This window comes from Myiozetetes cayanensis, unplaced genomic scaffold, assembly GCF_022539395.1.
Source record: "Myiozetetes cayanensis isolate MyiCay16 unplaced genomic scaffold, myiCay2020 scf1, whole genome shotgun sequence".
In the NCBI taxonomy this organism is placed as follows: domain Eukaryota; kingdom Metazoa; phylum Chordata; class Aves; order Passeriformes; family Tyrannidae; genus Myiozetetes; species Myiozetetes cayanensis.
Genome location: NW_026086604.1, coordinates 32,844,612 through 32,864,180, shown reverse-complemented (window position 1 = coordinate 32,864,180; position 19,569 = coordinate 32,844,612). Strand labels below are relative to the sequence as shown.

The 19,569-nt window shown below is 37.3% G+C and overlaps 1 protein-coding gene across 2 annotated transcripts in view; it reads left to right on the top strand.

Moving 5' to 3' along the window:
* PREX2 (phosphatidylinositol-3,4,5-trisphosphate dependent Rac exchange factor 2) overlaps nt 1-19,569 on the top strand; it is a 171,171-nt gene that overhangs the window by 106,428 nt on the left and 45,174 nt on the right. For both annotated transcript variants that reach the window (XM_050316271.1, XM_050316280.1), the window contains exons 27-34: nt 613-707; nt 2,643-2,725; nt 3,062-3,152; nt 4,516-4,644; nt 10,407-10,448; nt 12,912-13,129; nt 16,622-16,724; nt 19,290-19,433. In XM_050316271.1, the coding sequence (XP_050172228.1) occupies nt 613-707; nt 2,643-2,725; nt 3,062-3,152; nt 4,516-4,644; nt 10,407-10,448; nt 12,912-13,129; nt 16,622-16,724; nt 19,290-19,433 (905 nt within the window). The remainder of the gene's footprint in view (nt 1-612; nt 708-2,642; nt 2,726-3,061; nt 3,153-4,515; nt 4,645-10,406; nt 10,449-12,911; nt 13,130-16,621; nt 16,725-19,289; nt 19,434-19,569) is intronic.

Genomic DNA, 19,569 nt, shown 5'->3' with positions numbered 1-19,569 from the left:
AATGTGGGTGACATATTGTGTGCATAGAAGTTTTAATTGAAACCACAGATGTAAATGTCTGTACATTTCTGAAAAAAATGAGCAACTGGAAAAAATGGGATCATAAACTATCTTTTGGCTGGCAAGGAAAATAGTTTGTAATTTGAGTTTTGGGGCTACTCAAATGGATCAAATCTCTTGTAAACCCATTATGGGATGCTATTTTTCAAGTCGTAAAGTCTTGACATTTGGATTAACTATGGAGGAGGAGTAAATGTAGAGTCACTAAAACATTTTAGGCCACAGTTTCAAAAACTGCCATTTGCGTAACAAAAGTGAGTTGTTTTGCATTGAAAGTGTATATTACCATTCTGCAAGTAACTGTTCACATGCAAGGTGAAGGGAGACAATTGAAGCATCTATTTTGGGAATCTGGTCTTCTCAGTCCTACTGGGATTGCAAATTAAATGATAGCCTGAGCACAGGGATCTTTATTGTGTATGAAGAATTACACAGATCGCCTCATCATTAAATTTAAGAGAGGGAAAGGGAAAAAAATTCCATAACTTTGTTACAGAGTCTGTTAAAGGACATAACTTTATTTCTTTTTTTGTTTTGTGTTTTATTTTCAAGCGATTGCAACAGCAATAGGAACTCCATTGCCTCCTTCACCAGCATTTGTAGCAGTCAGTGCAGTTCTTATTTTCACAGTGACGAAATGGATTCAGGTACGTTTAGAAAAAGTCAGCTATGAATCTGCCATCTGTTGCTTTTATTCAATTTTATGCTTTTAATTTGCGTGGCAGTTTTATTGTTTTAGTTTTAAAAATTGCATCCTCCTTCGTAATAGCAGTGCACAGTCTTGCTTCTGCCTAGCTAGTGCTGCACTTCAGAGTCCTTCTATGAGAGAGACACAACATACCAGTGACTCTGTGAATAGACTCCATTAGAGCTCTTGGAGGCACTGCTTTTAACGTCTTTCATGTCTTGACCTTGACAGTGCATTATGTTGCACAGAGCAAGGAGCATTTTAGGTGAGCCTGGAATGCTCTCCCAGCCAGTGTCAGCACCCAGAGGGCAGGATATGGCTGTGTATGTTTGTAGGAAGGAATGTGAGACCACATAGAAGCACATTCTTGTTTATGCCGTGACAAATTGAATTTAAATAAATGCAGCTGCTAATAGGAATGAGATGGGGTTTAACTGCATGGAGTACAAGGTCATACACTCAGGGAGTAATAATAAAAAAAATATTTGTTCTAACCTGGGAGTTTATCATTTGAGAATGACTTAGGAAAAGAAAGAACTGGGCGTATTAGTTGAATATGAGCCACCAGTGAGACTTGGCCATAGAGAAGGCAAATTTTTATTGCTGGTTGTACCAGGAGAAATATTTTCAGTTGGGACAGGAAAGTATTAAGACATTATGCAAGGTATCTGAGATAGCTTGTGAATAATGCAGAATAATGTGAATAAGGCAGAATTTAATTTCCAGAAATGATACACTCTTACAGAGGAGAGGATGAAGGACATAGAGAACTGTTCATAAAAGAGGAGATCCAGGATCTGTATCTTCAATTTGAGATATAAATGAGCTGATATCTGTCTGTGCAGCATCAAACTGAAGTACCAACTGAGGTGCCTAAAATAATATATCTGTGCTAGTTCAAGATGATAAATACTGCTGCTCAGTGAAACTCCCACTCTTCGGATGACTTAATTTTCTCCTGGTTCCAAAGCTAACCTGGCTAACTCCAGATCAGTGCTCTTGGACACCATGCTCCATCTGATGCAATTAAAATCCTGTGAAGGGATATAACTGCTGACTGTAAGGGAAGCTAAACGAGCTGAAAAAAAATCAAGATAAAGAAACGCCGTATAAGTGTTTCACTGACATAAGACTGATGTGTCTAGATTGACCATGAATATATTTGGATTATAAATTATTAAGTGTCTACTTCTTATATGTTACTGTACCATCAAGTAGGAAAATCAGTTTTAAGCTCAGTTGCTCACAGTTTTTGAAAGACTTTGGCTTGCATTACCTGTTGTCTAAGAGAGTCAATGACAATACAATGACCTAAAAGAGTCCTTCTTCTTTGCACTCTCTTAGGAAATTATGTGGTATGTGCTACTAAAAACTTGTATGAAATACAGGATTTGGATGTTGTATTTTTGTTGAATTACTAAATAATCATAACCATTTAATTAGTAAGATCATTAAGACAGTGAATTGTCTATAGAGCCCCTATGGAAATTTTATGGTGAATGCATTTCAATGACTTTGTGGTTTGCTACATTAGGTTCACAGTACTTAGCTGTTTATTTTGTTCTCCAGCATAGAAGAATCATGTGTTCTGGTCACAGGATGGTTAAGGTTTGAAGGAACCCTTAGGTATCATCCAGTCCAGTCCCCTCCTAAAACAGGCTCACGTAGAACAGGTTTTCCAGGACCTTGACCACTTGGGCTTTGAATAGGATCCTCTCTTTAAGAGCTTTTTCTGTATTATTGAATGACTGGTAAATGCAAAGTGTGTAGGGAGTCACTTACTATAATCCTGAAAGACATCAGTCTGTGTGCAAAGCAGATTATCTAACATTCAAAGCTTTGTTAAAACATTCTGAAACTTCTGAACAGTTTTTCTTTTTAAAATATTTTTCAGGTGATGAGCTTCCCATAAGTGTTCGAATTTCCCATGATAAGCAGGACAAGCTCCATAGCTGCCTGGAGCATCTTTTTGGTCAAGTATGGGATTCTTTTCCTTGGCTTTGATACTAATGTCTATGTTTGAGCTAAGATGTCTTTAGAAAATACTTCTTTTTCTTTTTACTTTTGCTTTCCACTGTTTACTGGGATGGTATGTATTTACTCATTTTCCTTTGGTTTTCTGTAAATAATCCAAACTTGCAAATTAAACAGGTCCTTAAATTTAGTCTAAAATTCCCTAGCTTGTTACCTTAACTAGACCCATTAAGTAAGAAAGAATCTGAAGTTGCTTGTCTGTGGTCATATTTCTTAAAGAAAGAATTTCTGATTGTTGCTGTAAAACACATCTTTCTCACAGAATCTTGATCCCAACAGGTTGATTCAATTGTCAGTCTTCTGAAAGGACCAGCTGTGATGAGGGCCTTTGAACAGACAAAATACTTTACACCAGGTCGAGGCCTCCAAGGTAACATTTAATTCTAGCAATCAGAATCAAAAGGCAGCTTAAAGAGGACATGGATATGGCTATCCACTCCTTCAGCTGGGTGTTAAAGAACTGATTTTGCTTAATCTTGGTGTATTCTGCAAAAACTGATTGTTGAAATTCATGTTAAGTAGATCTTAATTCTTAGTTGAAAACTGGCTTCTTACAGTTTTATTGCACCATGTATGAAAGGATTTCAGGTTTGTTGGATAGTCAACTAAATTGTAGACTCTGAACTGACTAACATTGCGGAGGTTTTTGCAGCAAGAATCAGGTTTTGTACATTGCAGGTGATTTTATTCCATTTTTGTCTCAACTACTGAAGCCATTCCTGATCTGTTTTATTACTAATGCCAGATTTTTATTATTTTTGTAGTTATATTATTTTTGAAGCTGATTTATAAATAATTTGTGAGTGTAAATTTATAGTTACAGAAGTATTTATGCAAAATATATGCTTACGTAAGTCTTACTTGTTGCTTAAAAAAAATATCCTGTAGGTAAATTCAGATACTCTACTAACACTTGCATAGTTGCCTAAGTGTATAAATAGATATCTGGTGGTAGTCATAAGATTGTGATGAAAAATACAAAGGACTTCTTTTGGTGAATTTAGTTTAAAAAAAAAAAAAAAGAGAAAGGTTTGGCGGGAAACTGAAAGTTGCATTAATATATATATAAGAACTTTTATTGATCCTACATGCCTTTTGGCAAAGAAAACTGATTTTAGATGGCCAGAGAGTAGTAAGAAGATAGTACATATTGTACCAAGATCTCACTGAAATCAACAGTGCATAATTACTGTACCTCTATTATTTTGGGGGGTGTTGTGTTGTTTGTTTGTTTGTTTGTTTGCAATTTTGGGCCTAAGATAATGGAGATGAACCTAGAGCAAGTTCACACAGCAAAATGTGGTATAATAAATGTACAGTTAGACACAATATAGAGACACATCAGATATGTTATTCTTGATCTGCATAATCTTCATGAACTGTACAAGGAACACTTCAATTATTTGAAAGACAGACTAGCTGTGAGTAATTTTGGTTTAAATTTAATTTTCTGTTTGAAGTAATTTTGCCTCTAAAAGTTCCAGGGTCCAGCTTACTCCAAGGAGACACCTTCTGTGTTATGTAGTTGGTTCAGAAAGAACCATGTTTGGGGATGCTGCTCATTCTCTCCTTAGACTAAGTAGGGAGCTTAGATGTTAGAGCTGTCACCATAGCTTTAACTAGAGTTAAACAAGTTGACAACTCCTTGAGCAGTGAAAACATTTAGGAAGAAACACTATTGTGGCTTTCTCAGGAGATTTAAGCAGAAAAATACTATTTTTATCCTTGCTTAGAGTTTCAGCAGGAAATGGAACCAAAGCTTAACTGTCCAAAGAGGCTACGACTCCACATCAAGCAAGACCCTTGGAACCTTCCCAGCGGTGTCCGGAGCCTTGCCCAGAATATCAGAAAATTTGTTGAAGGTTAGTAAGAACAACATGATCATAAATAAACACTTGATTAATGATACAGAGCCAAGGGAGGGGAAAGAAAGGGAAGAGATACTGCTTCATGATGCTGCTAGGCAAGATTTGCTGAACGCAGTGTAGTCTACAGGACTTCTTTGTGTTCTTAATGACAAGGTTAGTGGAGTTATCTCAGCTGTCTTCTGCTTACCCTGTAGACTTCAGATGCTGTAGAGAAAATAGTTTTCTGACAAGAGAAAACGAAGGAACCATATGTTGCCTATGGTAGATTATTTCAGTTGCTGCTGAAGTCCAGTGGGCTTGACTGATTTGTCACAGAAATTCATGGGACTGATACTCGAAATTGAGTCTTTTCTTGAAATTAGACTCGTTTCTCAACTATCTTAAGTAGAAAGATGAAAACTCTGCAGGACAGCTTTTGTCCTATATCTTGGTCTTCTCTGTCTTTGTCTGGAGTCACTATCCCTCTAAAATCATGCTCCCACTTTTGCCATAAAGCCATGGTCTTCACTTAATCCATTCCAACTGATGCTGTCACTCCTCCTCCTCCCTCCCACTACTGTCTTGAAGTTTACCAACTACTCCCCCTCTTTACCACCAAGACTCTGCTTCTCTTCACCATCAAGTGACAATGTGAACTGAGGTCTTCTGCTTTCTCCTCTTTCTTCATAAGAAAACAACTGGGATTTCCTCTCCAGAATATCTTGCCTGTTGTTTCTGCCTTATTTCCTGTGCTGTTTGCTAAAGAAACAGAAAAATGAGCAAAATTATTCTGATACAAACTCTTGCACTAGGAGTCTGTGTGGTAACAAAAACTTATGTTGGGTCTAACTTTAAATTATTTTTGTGTGTTTAGCTTCTTCTGTTTTGTGGGATTATTTCCATGGTGTCCCATAAAGAAACTGTTAAATATCAGATCACTGGAAAAGAACTTGGTGATAAGTTTTATTAAGATAAACTTTCTAAAACCAAGCAGCCAAACCAAACAAACTCCTCCCTCTCTGACTCTTGGTATTTCTGATTTCAGATGCAATCATATTTTCAGACCCTGTGTTAGAAAATTGAAAAAATAGTCCCATAAATACCTCCTCCTTCTGGAGTCAATCACAGTGGGTTGACTCTCCAATACTAGGAATACTTCTTTTAGTTTAATGGTGGTTGTCACTGAGGGAATATTTTAATAAATATTTCTGAATCCTTTTTTCTACAGGCCTATCTTCAGCCTAAGCCAAATTATATTCAAGTATTAATCAGAGTGTCTTTCACAGTTGAGAAGGAATGGAAATGTGTCTTCAACAGTCCTTCCTTGCATCCTTTCTGAAGCTAAGCTTACCAGACCATTTTAACATAACTTGTTTGCCTATAAATAAATTTAGTTGATCTAACCCATTTTAACATTGGTCATATACTCTTAATATTGAGCTGAGATTATTGAAATAAACTTGGGGTTAAATCTGTCACAAAATTCTGTGGGAGAGTTCAGCAAGGTCCAAATGACTTGCTGCCTCTCTATAATACAAAAAATTCTTTTTTTTACTATACTACTACAGTGTAACAGTGCTATTTATCAGGAAAATTTTGGTGTTTACAGAACAATAAAACTGTTGACATTTTCTAGTGTTTTAGAAATAAGGATGAAACTTTTTTTCTGTTAATAAATTACGGTAACTAACTGTATTGCAGCTGACATGCTTGTGGATGGTGCTTGGTTCAGAAAGCTAAATAGTAAAAGGCATTATTCTTGTGCTGTTCAAGAGCAGCACACACTTTACCTTACCTTCTCTCAATGCGTATCAGAAGATGTTTGCCAGTTTTAAATACTCTTGGCTCTCCCTTTCTGTCCATGACATCCGAGCTTTTGTCAGAGATTTACAGGGGACTTCTGTGCAGTCTTCTTACCCAAATACATGGGTTACAGGTAAAATCTTAGGTTGTTTATTCCCAAAGAGTCTTTACATATTTCTAGTCTCTTACAGTTTTTTTCCATTAATTTGATTCCTATTCCACCACCACCACCATGTCCCAAACTGGGATCTTCTTCATTGTAAATTTAATTTTCCTGGGGTCCAATGTAATGGATACCTGAAAGCCTATGTTCTTGTGGCTTCCCTGACACAAATAGCATGAAGAAGAAATAGGGGAATGGAAGTGAATAATTGCTTCTCAAGCCTTAATTTCCAAAGCATGTTTGGACAGGTATATGTAATTCAGTGTTGAAAAGATTCAGGGCAGAATTATTCCCCTCGGGAAATTTTGGGAGACTGCTATGATTTAGGGAGGCCTAGGCTTATATAAATTAAATATAAATATAAATATAAATATAAATATAAATATAAATATAAATATAAAGAAATATACATTAAATAAATAGAAATTGAGACACAACCAGCAGCTGGATTTAATTGAAATCAGATGAGCACAAAACAGGGTTAAAAATGTTTCAAACAGCCAAATTTTTTCCTCATATCTTTATTTCTTGACTTTTCCTTTCCAGTCTTGCCATCCTCCATTGTGTTCACAGATGGTCAGGATACCTAGGAGAACCAGTAGTACTGCCCTGAGCTATTTCTGGCTGAAAACCTAACGCATGGTACAGAGTCCTCTTCCCATTTCCCCTTGTATTTGCCTAATTCAGAAAAAAAATAGAAGATGTCACCTCATTTGACTCTTTAGTTGGGCTTCTGAGAAGATGTTGAGTAATATCTTGAGATTTTAGAAGAGTGTTCCTGTTGGTTTGTAAGTAAGAGGCAGTATTTTGATAATAATTGAGGAAAGCAATATATTTGTCTCTTCTAGTGGGTTTAAGAGAGGTCAAAGGAGACCACAGATACAATTTCATTCACCTGGGAAGAAATTTAATTAAAATCTCTAGTTATTATAAATATACTTAAGCATTATTGATCAGTGCAAAAGTAAGGATGAATACCTTCTTTTTATGCAAGTATCACAGGCTATTGTAATTTTTTATTCATTGTTCTGTTGCACCGCAGACTCTATTAAATTAAATTGATTAGTGCTTTAAAGCAGAAGGAGACATGGGATGGAGACACAATGAGATGTTTAAAGTCCTAGATATTAAGATTCTTTTTATTTACTTTGTTTAAAAAATGTGAAGAAATGGGAAAACTCAGAGTGTTTTTCTTCTAATTGAAATTAGAAGAAAAATATAAAAAGATCAATGAGATTTTCACAGATTTAAAAAAACCAAAACCAAAAGAAACAGAAAAAAACCACAATCAAACCTTCCGTGACAGCAAACTTAAAATATATGTGGAGATTGCTTTGACTTATTTCTCTTGCCCTACCGTGTCATTAGAGAAAGAAAAACTTTCTATGGTTACCATAAAAGGCAGCCCTAGAAGGCTAATCTAGTTGTTAGAATTGAGGAGTTCTTTGGAGTAGCATACAGATTCTAGGGGGATTTATGTGGAGATAAGTAACTAAAGCAAAGAATGAAGTTATTTCCTGGAGTGACTGGGCCTACTAAATTGTTAAACCAGTAAAGCTAAAGATGTGTTGTTGGTGCAGGCAGATCTTTGAAGATGGAGTGCTTGATTTTAGTGGAGAGAGCAGAAGGCAGGGCAGGAAATGAACAGTCACTGAACAGAGAAAGAATAATGTAGGTACGTGATTCTGTGTCTGGGGGAGATCCGTAACACGGGAAACAGAAAGCACATGAGGAAAAGCTGGGGGATAACTTGAGTAGGAACCCAAGGTGGATGGAAAGAGAGGGACTCAACAACAGAAGGGTGTAAACAGAACAAAGAAAGGAGAGATTTCTGTAGTTGCTTTTCCCCAAAGAAAAAAAGGTAAGCTTTTTGGTGAAAAGCAGAGATGTTTGTAAAGCAAGCCATATTTCTAGTCAACTAGTCATATAGCTACATGAGGAAGTGCAGTTGTTTTTCTAGAACAGTAATTTTAAGTTTAAACAGGAAACACAATGCAATTGAGAAAGTTCACATCTCTTTTAATTTAAATTAGGAGTGAGGCATAAAGGAGCCTTTCAGTCATTGAAGGTATAAAAAAATATATGTCAATTTAAATCATAAAACTTGCAGTGCAACCCCCAGTCTTATTTTTAAAGTGTTTTCAGATGTGAAAAAGAAAACTAAAATCTAGTCTTTCCCAGAAACGATAAGAATAGCAGAATAAAGTGGGTTTTTTAAATAAGGTGCAAAAGAATGTTTAAAAATAAAAGCTGAAGGCATTTTGGATTACAAATCAGAGTCTAAAGAGAAATTGCTGGGGAGTTATTTCCTTCCATACAACATGTAGCAAGAAGTAGTGAGAACTTCCATAGCATTTGATATTTGTTGAAAAGGAAAATGATTGACATCCAAGGTTCACTTCTAACCCCAGGTAAGTCTCTGTACAAATAACCTAAAAATACCCTTTTGACCATGGTTATATTTTGAAACATACAAGACTTACAGCAGTGATGGAGTTGCAGTGTCCTGCAATTTTCCCATAAGCAGGAAATCATTATTTATAGATACCTCAAATGCTTTTGAATGCAGAGATCCAACAAATCTTATGTAAAACAAGCCTCAGTGTATCTACATTATTCAGATAAAAACTATATTTCTCTATTTTAAGTTACTAAACTATGTTCAGGCTCCAAGATGCCAAGTTATTAATCTCTGTGAGTTATGTGGGTTTTTTTCAAAAGACAGAAGACTAAGGCAAAGATCTATCACCTTGCAAATTTCAAGAATAACTGGTAATTTTAAATGTTTTGGTGCTTGTATTTGAGGTACTGTGGGCTCGTACTTCAGAAGCATGGGCACTGCCACTTCATTTTGCAATGTGTGTACAGAACGGTTAAAGACCAAAATTGAAAGATTTTCTACTTTTTTAAACCTGGTCACCTCTGGGGAAGATTCTGGCTTTTCGCAGACACGTTCAAGTAGGGGGAAACACATTAACAAGTTTTCTTCCTGTCCCTATACACAATGGCAGCTCCTCTGGTCCAATGAGCAGGGCTTGGAATAGGACTGCAGAGAAAACTGGGTGTGGGAAAGAAAGTTTGGAAGGATGTGAAAGCGTGTGAATAGTGTTGTATTCCTGCAGGTAGTACCTGTAGGACAACTGATATGCTGGAAGTTTGAAACTCTCTAATTTTATGGCAGCTTTTTGATCTGCCTGTTTTTTGCAGTGGTGGTTAACACATTTAAATTTGTGCTCTGGTACACAAAGTGGAAGAATCACTTTCTTCTGCCTGCAAACTTTGAGAAGCAGCCCCCTCTAAGAAAAAAAAAGTGTGGGGAGGAAGTGTAAAGCAAAAAAAACCCTGCAGGCTGAGAATGAAGTGAAAATAATGTATTTTTCCTAGATCCTGTGGTGTACATTAAAATGAGCATAATTCGAGATTTTTAAATATAGAACAAGAGAGTACAAGAGAGGGAGAAGAAAGAATTGATGTACTCTGGGAATCAATGAAAACTTGTTTTTCAAAGTTTTAAGGCTGATATTCTTCATATGTGGGCTTACACCGACAAGCTGGTGCACATGTGATCTCAGATAGCTGCTAACTCTTCATGTGTCTTTCTCATTGTTGGCGATTTTGATTTTTATCAATTTTTTTCAAGTTATATGTACAGTTAAGTGGAGATTTGTTACTGTTTCGTAGGTATAAATCAGGATTGCCTACACAAGAAGTTGGAGTTAAGATGGTAAAATGAGAGACTGCAAATGCATTATTATGTTGATGAAAACACTTTTAACCATGACCTCAAAATATTTTCTTCTTTTTCTTTAAGAGGTGAAGGCACGAATACTCTTGGCACTTCTTGAGTATACAGGTAATTTTGCTTGTTTTGGGAGGAGGGGAGGTGAATGTGGATGGTTTGAGAGTATTTTTGCTTTTGGACAGAATACTATGTTTAGAGAAAGGAGAAAAATGTCAGAGATGATAAAACCTGATAATCAATGACTTTATCCTTGTGTTTACAGTGAGGATTCCTGAAGAACACAATTCCAGACATTTTTAACAAACACTGCACTTTTTTTTTTTTTTTTTAATGCAAAATGCCTTATCTGGTTGTTTACTCTGGATCTTGGCAGATAAAGAAACAACTAAACTCTCAGCTTGTGCACAATACCTCTGCTGACTTTCTTCTGTTGGGCTTTTTCCTGTTTGCTCTTTTTCTTTTCATTCCCATCTGTTTCCAGACTTACCTTACTATTTTAACTCACACCTTTTCTTTTATCTTATTTTAGAGGAAATTTAAGTCCCTCCTTCTTGAAAGGGCTTTGATTATTCTGTGTATTAATTCTCCCATCACCCCATACAGCACACAGCTTCAAATACACAATATATAAATGTCAGTAAATCAGTATTTAGAAAATAATATCGTAGAAGTTTCTCTACAGTTTGTAAGTGAATAAATGTTGAAGTAGGAAGTCCAATTTAACTGTAAAAGCTGATTTTAACCATCTTGCACCACTAGATTAATGCATTGTTATTTTATTATTTTTGTTAGGACATACAACAACAATTTTATAGATTCTGTGATTCTATTTATAAGTTAGTAAATTCTATAGTTTATTTTGTGTAAAAATAGTTTTGTGAAAAGAGCCCAAAGTGCTCTTGTATGCATGATATTCAAGTAGTATTAAATGAGATTTAGAAATGAGGTGTTGGAGACACAAGAGGGCTGCTTCAGAAGTAGGCAATATAGAGGAAGGCACCGAAAGTCAGCTGCTGCTAGACAAACAGAGATAAAATTGAGCAAAGCAAGGAGACAGAATGTGTTTTGGGCACAAATCCCTGAGTGCTGCTGTGACTTTGGAAAGGTTTTGACCATGGAGAAGCCAGTGGGATTTTTGAAGCTGGAGATATGCGGAGTTTTTAAAGATGAAAATTCTATCTGCACTGGATTTGCACAACTTGAGATGTTGGAGAGAGAGAGAAAGGTTAATCTGAATAATTGAAACAAAAGGCATTGAGTCACAGTGCAGAAACAGCAGTGATTTGGCCATTTAGGGAAAACATTCCCAAGGTCCTGAGAAGCTGGAAAATGGATTAGAAATGATAGTAAAAGAGTGTTCACCATTATCAGTAGTTGAGAAAAAGAATGAATAAGATTTCAGAAGGAAAGCAGACAGAATGAGGTTACTTTGAGAAATACTTGGAGCCCAAGAAAATATATTTTTTTTAAGTCGATGGTAATTTTTTGAGTACAGAATTATTTCTGCTGACTTATCCAGTCATCTAAATTCTTGTCAGATCCGTAGAGAAAGTGGAAGAGGAGCTAAGCCTAAAGGGGCAGAGGAATCTAGAAGCGAGGGCAAATATTTTAGGTTTTGGAAAGACATCAGTATCACCTGACCTGCTTCTCTTGGTCTGAGAAAGATTAAGTCTACCTGTACCATTGTGATTGATGTTTGCCTAACAGCTCATAATGATAAAATTACTTGAAGACCTTCAGGAAAGAGGACAAGAAGGAAGCACTGAATACTTATCACCACAGTTTTGTACTTTATTGAGAATATGTTTCCATTTCTAACTCTTTTGACCTTTATCTAATCTAATGCTTGTGCCCTCCGGAATAAATTGGTAGGTTAGCTAGTCCCTAATTTAAATCAGCTGCTAATGATCCATAGACATCTATCTAGGGACCTTCCTCCTGGACTTTTCTGACACTGTACCTTTCTGCTGCTTCCTGGATATGTGATGTTGCTCTGTGCTTATTTTATAGATTCATATTCATATATATTGTATTTGGATAGCTTGTGTTCTGGTAGCAACACTTTGTGCTTTACAGCAGAAAGTGTTCATCTGCCCTTCCCAGCTGGTAGCTGTGGAGTTGACCAGGTGATGCAGTCATATTCATAGCTTCTTATTGTCCTTGTTTTCTGGTGGAAAGTAAATGTTTTTGTGCCCAGCTTGTTCTCACATTGCAGCAAAAAGGTCTAACATCCATCGCCTTGTGACATCAAAAGTACTTAGAATTGATGGAGTGTATATCAAAATATACAAGATAAATGTACATTGTTCATGAAGAAATACTTTAAATTCCAGATTTTAAATACACTCATATATAATTTTAGAATTAGAAAATAATCTACCATTTTCCACATTATATATTTGGTCTTGGAGTCCTATTTCCTAGGAATAACATTAGGCTGTAAACTTTTCATTTACTTGACATTTAGATGACAGGTTTTTTAGCCAAAGAAAAAAAATCCAGCCCAGTTCCTTTGCTGTTAATTAATCTACTGCTCCATTTTGCCTTTGCTCTTCTGGCTTCTACCCATCACAGATAGCGAGATACAACTGAGGCGAGACATGGTCTTCTGTCAGAGCCTAGTGGCCACAGTCTGCGCATTTTCAGAGCAGCTAATGGTGGCCTTAAATCAGATGTTTGACAACAACAAAGAATATGAAATGGAGACGCTGGAGGCCAGCAGGAGGTGGTTGGAACAGATAGCCAGTGCAGGTCTTCTCCTTCATTTCCAGTCCCTGCTCTCACCAAACCTGGTAAGACTCCCCATGTGGCATGCTTGGCCGCAGCTCCTGTTCATTCACTGGAATGGTTAAACAGTATTAGATATAAATGTGATTTTCTGCATTCTTTGTACTTAGCTTGGTACTTAATTAGCTGCTGTTTGGAAAAGTTGCAATTCGGATAATTACAGATGTGGGTTGTGTTTGGTTTATGATATGGGAAATACGATTTCCACAAAGGCAGTATTATGTTTGTTTGGAGTTAGCAGATAGTGAGTTTACCCTTGACTCCCCACTGCTGTTGTAGCTGTTCCCTGGGAGTAAATGTCGTATTAGGTGATAACCAGAACTTCATTTTGCAATAAGCAACAATGCAAGATAAATGAATTACCTAATTTAGTTAATTTTATCACCCTTCCCCCCAAAATACCTATAGATCTGTAGTAGTTGAAGGACTAAACATGCTGATCATAGGGAAAATCCTTGTAGCCTAACAGTGAAATTGGAAATTGGCTCTTTCTTCCAAAAGGCTTGGCAAAGAGCCATGGCTTAAGAAACAATTAAATAAGGGACATGGCATTGTAGCCCTTTAGTCCCCAGTTATCCAAAGTGCTTCTTTAGCTGTTTAAGATGCTTCTCACACTAGATGGGTTTCTGCTAACCAGAAGAACCATGAAGCAGTCAGTCTGCATAGTATGCTCCATGACAGTCTTCTCAACCTTTGGCTCCCTGAAAATAACTGATTTGGTCCATCATACTGTATAAAACTCCATGGAAATAACAGATGACATTTCTAGTATCAGTGTTCTTTCCTTTCCTTATCTATCTTGGCAGCAGAGTTGCCGACAAGTTGACCTGAGAAACTTTAGAAGCTGAGGAGACCAATAAAAATAAAGGCATTTCTAAATCAAAATCATTAAGTCTTAGCCTATGTAATTGTTGGAGCCAGTGTGAGCAGCTACCTCACAGGTAGCTGAGGTACCAATGTGGGCTTGCATGGGACAGGGTGTGTCAGAACAACGTGTGCAGCTTACAAACAGGTAAAATCAGTGCCTCAGAGAAACAGGAGAGCTCTTTATCCACATGAGGAGTAAGTGAAGAAAGCACCAGGGAGCTTAGACTCATGTCTTGGGTCTTGGATCCTTTTTTGGCACCATGCAGCATCAACATGTCCCAGTGCTGGAATCCTTAGAGTTCAAAAGTAAATTCAGTTGGTGTTTGTCTTATGTTTTTCTGTGTGCTTTGTTGTCATGTTACCACAAAGCAACTGTTGTCTTTACAGCACTGAATACTTAAATTTTTTCTTTCAAGATCACAGTGATTTCCTTTGTAGTGAAAATGTGTGCTACTTAGCTATTTTCACATAATCAGATACCAGCAGAATGCATTGTCAAATTGAAAATAAAGTTCTGTCTTTTCTGTCTAACAGTTCTTAACCAAGGGAAATTTAAAGGCAACTTTTTCAATACCTTCTCAGCACTATTTGACTTACAAATGATCCATGTTATTTTAAACAAGGGTATTTGGAGGAAATTACACTCATTATGGCCAGAGTTCAGTAAAGAATGAGCAGTTGTGCAAGAATTTCCCACGCCACTGTATGGTTTTCAGACTGTTCTGCTGACAAAATCACTCTGTCCGCAGACTTCTTAAATTGAACCAGGAGAAAAGATATTTCTAGCAGATTTGCTTTTTCATATGTACAAGTGGGAATGCTATTTCACTATACAGATCAGGGAAAATCATGGGATTTTTTTTGTTCTTTAATTCAGTAAACTATTGTTTATACTCAATTTAGGGGCAGCTAGTTTATTATTCCTTGTCTTCCTACTGTTTCAGTTCTTAGAGGGGGAAAAATGCATGCCTTGGGTTTCCTTTTGGCTCTTTCTAACCTAGGGGAGCGTTGTGTAGGGAATAGAATTAACTTTAAGTGATTATTGATTTCTACTGTAATTACTCTGAATATTTAACTCAAGATAACCATACTTGAAGGTTACTCTTTTCCTTTTTTAAAGATTTAGTAAAGTGTCTTGAGAAGTCCTGGATCTCTTTAACTATCTCTTCAGCTCAGGAGTACACAGAGTGAACCATAGGTTCAAATCAGAATACTGGCACATCTGCATATTTGACTTGCACCTAGAGTTTTGTAGGTAAAAGTGCAAGTCACCCTGAGCTGTACTTGCTCTGAGCTGCTGGTTCAATTGTCGGTGCTTGGAGTGGACACAATGAACTCTTATCTTCATTCATAAGTGAACTGCTAAAGTTATGGTATTTTTTAAAGAAAGTTGCTAAAAAGAAGAATTCAGTTTTCACATTTCTCCTCTTGCTTTACAAGCAAGACCTTGTGTCAGGACAAGGTATTACAGTCTGGTGTCTTACAGAATAATGACAAAATTGTTTGATTAAAAGCCTGTAAGACCCCAGCCCCGGAGCTACAAGCTCAACCAGGAGTTTTACTTTAAAAATTAGACAAGGCTCCAAAAATTCACCCACCAAATATTTAGAAGAGCCCTTGGTTCTTTAATACCTTGAGGTAGTGTAAAGACAATATGCTACACAAGTTTTCTGAGAAGATACTTTTACTGATAACTTTAGAAAATAAGGGAGTAAATAACTTGGCAAAAGCTTAGAAGGGTAACAGACAACCAAAACAGAGCATTCCACTTAGCACATGCTAACCCATACAGCTTAGCAAAGTCCAACACATTTGGTCCCATGTCTCCCAAAATATTGAGAAAGGAGATTAAGATAATAAGCAGGAGTAAAGAAAGAGAGAGAGTAAAGGAAAAGATCTACCACCAGTGAGTCCTGTGTAAGTCCAGTTTCCACATTGTAGGTCTCAAGTGAAAATGGAGCCACGTGTTGCTGGTTTTTTGTGCTCACCCCCTGTGACCACCCCTGTCAGGCGGGACTTCTGGCCCACTGGCCATTCTGTGGCTCTGGGGCAGGGTGAGGGGCAGTGCTCCTGGTGTGCCAGCCAACCTAAGGCTGGATTAGGGGCTCCAGGGAGTGTGGTGTGTTGAAGTGTTTCCAGGCTGGCTTTGACTGGCAGCTGCCCTGGGGTTGCCCAGCAGACTCCAAGTGGCCAGTGACTGACAGCTGCTCCAGGGTTACCCCAGGACACTCACAAGGGCTGGCATGTGGGATACAACATTACCTCACCTCCATGAGATTTGACCTATCCCTCCCCCCCCCAACACTCTTGAGTTGGTTCAGACCCAATAATGTAATAATCCAGTGTTTTACAAAACCACAAGCAGTAATGGTAGCTATAAATTGCATATTAATTTACTATGTGAAATGGCAACATTCATTTTTCTAATCTTGGAATAGTAATAAGAGGGAAAGTGCCAATAGAAACAAAGATATTTACGTTATCTAGGAGTTAAATAGGTTATACGCTGCATCAGTGAAATGTTCTGCAACATTCTGTAGTTAATTTAAGTCCTGCTCTCTTATGTTATTTCTGCTGGGGAAAACATCTGGCTGAAATGACCTTTTCAATTTTCCTTTTGCCTTTTTTAGGCTGATGAGCAAGCCATGCTAGAAGATACATTGGTTGCATTGTTTGACTTGGAAAAAGTTACTTTTTACTTCAGACAATCAGAGGCAGAACCCTTATTTGCGAGTGAGTAATTAGTATCTGAGCTTTACTGTTTTTGTAACATTTTTTGTTCCTAGAACATCACCTCCCACCGGGAATGTTATGTAACTTGGAATTTTGGAGAGTAAGTAGATCTGTAGCTCTCCTAACATTCCTAGATGTCCTGAGATACAGCTATCATCAGTGAAAATGCAGAATCCTTATCTGGCAATGTCAGTAACCTTGGGGCAAAATTGTTTGCTTAACTGAATTTTCCATTGGGAGTATGTGACCGAATCGGGAAAGTCCCTGGACAACCCAGTTGTTATTGAAGAAACGTGTAAAAATATCTTGAATGTCTCAGTAGGGAAATGCAACTGATGTGAGATGGAGAACCCCATTTCATTTTATTGTCTGAAAACCAAAGTAGATCTTGGAAGAGTTCCTTGAAAAGAGATGGCAAACACTATTAGGATAGCTTTAAATTTGGCAAGAAGTTTTTCTGAGACCTGCTGCTGCAGACAATCAAGGTCCTCCCCAAACTTGCCCAACTCACCAGGAAGGAACTGTCTTTGCAGTCTGCAGTTCATCCCCTTCACTTATTCTCAGCCATTCCTTTATTATTATGTGTTCATCCTGTAGATATTTTCCCGCAGTGAACTTTGTTTAGTGAGCAAAAAGCCTTCATTTTTTCCCTTCTCATGACTCCCCTGGGAAGGGAGGAAAGCATGTCTGCTTCACATCAAGCCATTCTGAAACAATTCCTTTGCTGGATTGAGACCACACATGAGAGAACTTCTGCAGTAACCAAAACCAGAAGACACAAACCCATTCAGAAATCTACCTTGGCTCTGAAGAATTCAGTAGCAAAGGGCTGGTAGTCAGGTAGGAATTAGCCTGTATAACACCATAGTTATTTTGGTATCATTCAAGTAAGGCTTGAAATGTTTTAAAAAGAAGCCCTGCTAGATCAGGTAACAACATGTAGTTACATGATTGGGAGTTAACCTTATACCTATGTATAATGGTTCATATTGCTGCATTTTCCAGCTGAGGTGTCTATGCTAATAAGTGGAAAGTCTGTGTGTTCAAGAATTGTAATAAATTCTGTAATTTCTTTGGGTTTAAGTGCTGACACCACAGTCATCCTGGCTGTGGTTACAGAAAACAAGTAACTCGGGATTTTTTGTTCTTTTTTTTTTTTCTTTTTTCATTTATAATTCTGCATAATCAATAAAAGGAAAAAAAGTCTTATTACCAAAAGTAGTGAAAAATGTCCTTTTGGAATCTTTAACATTTAGGTATGTGTGCAGTGTAAAAACTAGGTAATGCTAATACTAATGCAAGTCACTATGTTTTATTGTTACTGCTTTCAACTTGGAGGCTTATCTGTGGAAACAGCACTTAAACAAGAAATACATAAAAACATTATAAATTGATTTAAACTGACTTCCTCTGAGAGATTTAGCTAAATAGGAAATGTTTTAAACTTTTGCTAATGCTCATTGCATGTTAATCTTCTGTAATAATACACATGATATATGTTGGGGAATCCTGTAACTGCAAAATGATGCTACTAGTTGCTCCAATCACTGCACCAATTGATTTATTATAAAATTTAGTCTGTCAAAGTCTCATGTGATGTTCTCCTACAGTTTTCTATTCTACCACGGTACATTTATTTTCTTAGTTGAGTCCTGATTTTTAATAATAATTTCATTAATATGCTGATAACTATTGTATGTTTAGTTGTGTTGTATACAAATCTGAGGAGAATCTAACGCTGTATATCACATTAATATAACACATGATGCACTTCATAAAGGCCTGTGAAATGTGGCAAAAGGTATCCTTCTGGTGGTTTCAAACTGTGTGCTGGAGGTAGATGTGTGGGTCCTCAGACTGGGGCACCTCTCTGATGAATGAAGGCTGAGAGAGCTGGGGCTGTTCAGCCTGGAGAGGAGAAGGCTCTGGGGAGACCTTATAGCACCTTCCAGTATCTAAAGTGGGCCTACAAGAAAGCTGGAGAGGGACTTTTTACAGGGGTGCGTTGTGATAGGACAAGGGGGAATGGCTTTAAACTGGAAGGGGACAGGTTTAGATTAGCTGTTAGGAAGAAATTCTTTACTGTGGGAATGATGAGGCACTGGAACAGGTTGCCCAGTGAAGTCATGGATACCCCATGCCTGGAAGTGTTGAAGGCCAGGCTGGATGGGGCTTTGAGCAACTTGGTTAGTGAAAGGTGTTCCTGCCCATGGCAGGGGGTTGGAACTAGATGATCTTCAAGATCCTACCAACCCAAACCATTCTGTGTTTCTCCAGATTTACAGGAAATACAAGTAGAATGTTGCCAACTACATTATTTGCCTAATATTTTTGCTGTCATTGACAGGCTGTCAAAGATGACAGTCATTGTTTTTCTGTTTATCTGCTCCCTGGTAATGGTTAGGCCAAAACTGACCACAGCAACACCATGTACAGTGTAAAATACTGAGTGTATTAGTTGTGTCTGCAGTAATTTTTTTATCTAACCACGTGAATTTTGAGTGCAACAGTTTCTGTAAAAGGAAATTGCTTTCAATGAAATTGTAACACTGGCTGTATTTTTAGATGTACCTATCACATACCAAGCAGAAGGAAGCCGGCAAACGCTGAAGGTTTACTTCTACCTTGATAGTTACCATTTTGAACAGCTTCCTCAAAGGCTGAAGAATGGAGGGGGATTTAAAATCCATCCAGTACTTTTTTCACAAGGTAACAAGTTTGAATTCACCTACAACCTGCTTTTATCACATAATAGTTAACTCCCTTTAAAACACCACTTATTTTCTCTGTTATATGATTCCAACAGCAATGGACAATAATTAGACCATGAAACTTGCTTTTGAAA